General features: G+C 36.1%; 1 protein-coding gene across 1 annotated transcript in view; it reads right to left on the bottom strand.

Annotated features, from left to right (window-relative positions):
- The window catches only part of LOC102814050 (olfactory receptor 4P4-like), a gene marked incomplete at its 5' end in the record, with an annotated part of 4,620 nt that extends 2,260 nt beyond the window's left edge, over positions 1–2,360 (bottom strand). The window contains one exon of the mRNA XM_006878039.1: positions 2,299–2,360. Coding sequence (XP_006878101.1) covers positions 2,299–2,360 — 62 coding nt within the window. The remainder of the gene's footprint in view (positions 1–2,298) is intronic.
- Positions 2,361–4,577: the final 2,217 nt, after the last annotated feature.

Here is a 4,577-nt window from a genome sequence, read left to right on the forward strand (position 1 = left end):
TGAGTTAGAAGAAGACATGGAATGAGGGATGTCATTGCGGGCATCACATAGATATTGGCTGAATGGAAAGAATAAGAGAACAATGTTGCCTGTGCTATATTGACCACTCAAAGGCTTTCAGTTATGTTGATCAAGACAAGCTATGGTCAATATTGCTGAGAATGAGTACTCCAGAACATTTAATTGAACTCATGAGGAACCTGTGTATACGCAAGACAGAGTTGTTCAAACAGAACAAGGTAACACTGAATGGTTTAAATTTAGGAAAGGTGTATGCCACGGTTGTATTCTTTCACTATACTTTTTGTTCTGCATGCTGAGCAAATAATCCAATAAACTGTATTATAACAAGAAAAAATGTGGCATCAGAATTCGAGTAAGACTCATTAATAATCTGCGATATGCACACAATGAAACTTTCTTTGCTGAAACCCAAGAGGACTTAAAATATTTACTGATGAAGATAAAGGACCACAGCCTTCAGTATGGGTTATACAAAAAAACACAAATCCTCACCACTGGACTAATAAACAATAACAAGATACAACTTTAAAATTGTCAAAGATTTCATTTTACTCAGATCAATCATCAATATTCATGGAAGTAGTAGTCAAGAAATCAAGTAACATATCACGCTAAACAAAACTTCTGCACAATATCACATTAAAGTAGTCAAGAGCAAAGATGTCAGTTTGAGTACTAAGGTGTGTCTGATCCAAGCCATAGTATATTCAATAACTTCATATGCATGTGAAAGGTAGACAGTGAATAAGGAAGACCTTGGAAGAATTAATGCATTTGAGTTATGGTGTTGGAGGAGAATATTAAAAGTACCATGGACTTCCAAAAGAACAAACATAGTTCTGTTGGGAGAAGTACAGCCAGGATAGCCAGACTCTGTCTCTCATACTCCTAGAGAAGGATGTCATGTTTGGTAAAGTGAAGGGTCAGAGAAAAAGAGGAAGACCCTAAAGAGATGGACTGACATAGTGGCAGCAGCAATGGGCTTAAATGTTGCAACAATGGATTTGTAATGAGGTTGATTAGTAGTGATTTGTAAATGTAGTGGACCAGGAAATGTTTCATTCTGTTGTGCATATTGTCACTATGAGTTGGTATTGACTGGGTTACACCTAACAACAACATCATCAGTTAGACTGACTCAACGGGAATATATATATATTTGTTCTTTCCTATTATATATTACTACGTATTTATTCAAGCATTCTATCAACATATATTATCAAATAATACCTAGATATAATGCCTTAATATAATTATAAAATTCACCCTTGTAGAAAAAATTCAGATCCTTTTGTGGTCTAATTCTTTTAATTGTGAAAACATATACATAGATGGAGTAGCAAGAGGGATAACACAAAAACCATCAAATATATTGAATTCATTGTGTTCATAATCTTACACATGTGTGTATAAAACATAAAATAGAAAAATCATCATACGTACTTTGAATTATAACTCACTAATTACTATCCGCGGGAGAAAGATGAGGCTTTCTACTCCCATAAAGATTTACACCCTCAGAAACCCTGTACAGGGTCGCTATGGGTCGGAACCGACTCGACGGCACTTAACAACAACAACAATTACTATAATTAGCTGTTTTTCTTACTTGTTTCTTTCTTCATATTATATTATTTTATTTTTAATTAATTTGACTTTACTTAGGGTGTGTTTCTGTTTCTATAGAACACGGCCATGGTTTAATCTTTTTTTATTTTGTTTTACTAAACATCACATGTTGTTCTTATGTGCTGTTGAGTCCATTCCAACTCATAGCATGAAGGAGTGGCTGGCTGGTTAGCAGTCCATTGCTCACCCTACAATGCCACATCACATATATATCTTATACTCAATGGCTTCTTATTGACTCATGTATACAGTTTAGCCAACACTTCCTTACACACCATTATGAGCATGTATTCTCTTAACTGTCTGCATTGCCAGTCTTTAAATATTGCTATCTTTCCCTCTTCATTTGATTATTTTTAGATTTTCCTTCTTTGTGTCATTTGTAAACAGTACAGTAATGCCGACTCTACAGATGTGTCCACAGTTATACTTATTAAACCATAAGAAAAATTAAAAACTCTCTCATAGAATTCAAGTATCAGTGATAAGTAAAAGAAAAAATATTGGGAAACAAGCTTTTAATCACTTCATTAAATAACATACAATTGAATTCTATATCAACTATATAGAACACTGAGTCTTAAGAATTTAAAATATTGCCTATTGATTACTTCTATATTTAAAATGAATATTAGCAAATTAAAAGTATAAATTAGCTTCAAAATTGAAGGCCTTATATTATTTGTTCCTTTCAGTAGTTCAAATCTCTTTATATCAAGTAGAGTTTTATAGAAGATAAAAAATTGTATACATTTATACAGAACATGAGAGCTAGGCACACATCCAATTACCAACCATGCTTTTGCTATCCATTGTTCCAAATAATGGACATTATTAACCAAATGGCACTGAAGTAATCAAATGAACTCTCTAACTAAAACTTGCATTTTATTGTCTTTACGTGTTGTGAATTTGGCTTTGACTCATTGATCCAACATAGAGTTTATGAGCATTTTAAACTTTGAGGCATTAGTAAGTATAATCTTTCTTACGAGGACCGGCTTATTAGGTGCCATTGAGTCGGTACCGACTCATAGCAACCTTAAGCACAGCAGAACGAAATACTGCCCGATCCTGGGCCAACCTCACTATCATTGCCACGCTTGAGCCCATTGATGCTGCCACATTGTCAATCCATATCGCTGGGGGTCTTCATCTTTTTCTCTGACCCTCCACCCTACCAAACTTGATATGCTTCTTCAGCGACTATTCCCTCCTGAACAATATGTCTAAAGTATGAGAGACAAAGTTTGGCCATCCTGATCTCCACGGAGCACTCTGGCTGTACTTTTACCAACACGGATCTATTGGTTCTATTGACAGCCCACAGCACTTTCTATATTCTCTTCCAACACTGTAACTCAAAAGCATCAATTCTTTTACAGTCTTCCTTATTCACTGTCCAACTTTCGCATTCATATGAGGTAACTGAAAATACCATGGCTTGGGTCATGCGCTCCTTAGTCTTCAAGCTGACATCTTTGCTTTTCAACACTTAAAACAGGTCTTGTGCAGCAGATTTGCCTATTACAATACATCATTAATTTCTTGACTGTTGCTACCCTGAGTACTGTTAATCCGAGAATGAAGTCCTTGACAACTTCAATCTTTTCTCCATTGATAAGAATGTTGTTTATTGGTACAGTGGTAAGGATTTTTGTTTTCTTTACATTGAGAGACATTCCATATAGAAGGCTGTGCTCTTTTATCTTCATCAGAAAATATTTTAAGTCCTCTTCACTTTCAACAAGGTCAACTGTTCAAACCAATCGTCCACTCCATGGAAACTCTATACATGGTTGCTATAAGTCAGAACTGAACAACAGTAACATGAACAACAATACAATATGACCTGCAGGCTTGACATTTGTCACCCTTCCCTCTGCAAGGTTGCTTTGAGTCGGAATGAACTCAAAAGCACTTAACAACAACTATGTGAAAAGTCTCATCCTTGGGTGATGCAAACATTTATTGAACTCAGCTGCTAACTGAAAAGTTGGAGGTTCCTGTCCACCCAAAGGAACTTTGGAAAAAAAAAACTGGAAGTCTCCTTCTTAAAAATCAGCCATTGAATCCCTGTGGAACCCAGCTCTATTCTGACTCACATGGGGTCACCATGAGTTAGAACTGACTCACAGCAATTGTTTTTGGTTGGTTGATTTGTTTCATGTGCCAGTTATTGGGCTTGAGGGACAGAATCTTGTAAAGAGTTGGATTTCTCTGAAATTTCTATCTAATAAGATAGTTAAAGATTTGCAACCTTGGAAATCCTGTGCAGGGTCACTATGAGTCAGAACCGACTCCATGGTATTTAACAACTACAACAATAACGAGTCCCCCTATAGTAAGAGAGTTGATGATTCAAACCCACCTTCTAGTGCATGGAAACCTTATGTAAGGTTGCTATGAGTCAGAATTGACTCAGAGGTACTCAACAATAACAAGATAGAGAAGTTAAGGAATGATATAATAAGGAAATGCAAAGGATTTATTAAATAATAGATATGTGATTCTTACATTAGCCCAAATCTAGCTACACACCCACAGTCCTGAAGTTGATTCCGATCCAATGCAACTCTATGCTGTTGTTAATTGCAGTGGAGTCAATTCCAACTCTTAAACACCCTGTATAGGATTTTTCAGACTGTACATCTTTGCAGAACAGAAAGCCTCATTTTCTTCCCACAGAGTGGCTGGTGGGCTCCAAATGACAACCTTGTGGCTTGCAGTACAGACTTATAGCACAGAGCAACCACATTCCCTAGCAGTCCTATTATTGCTATTGTTGTTATGTGTAATCACATTGGTTTCAAATTAAAGTATAGGATATCTGAGACTGTAAAGTTTATTGGAAACAAGCAACCTGATCTTACTCATAAGGAGTAGCTGGTAGGCTTGAGCAGACAACAGGTTACAGTAAGGAT

This window comes from Chrysochloris asiatica, unplaced genomic scaffold (assembly GCF_000296735.1).
Source record: "Chrysochloris asiatica unplaced genomic scaffold, ChrAsi1.0 scaffold01336, whole genome shotgun sequence".
Lineage (NCBI taxonomy): Eukaryota > Metazoa > Chordata > Mammalia > Afrosoricida > Chrysochloridae > Chrysochloris > Chrysochloris asiatica.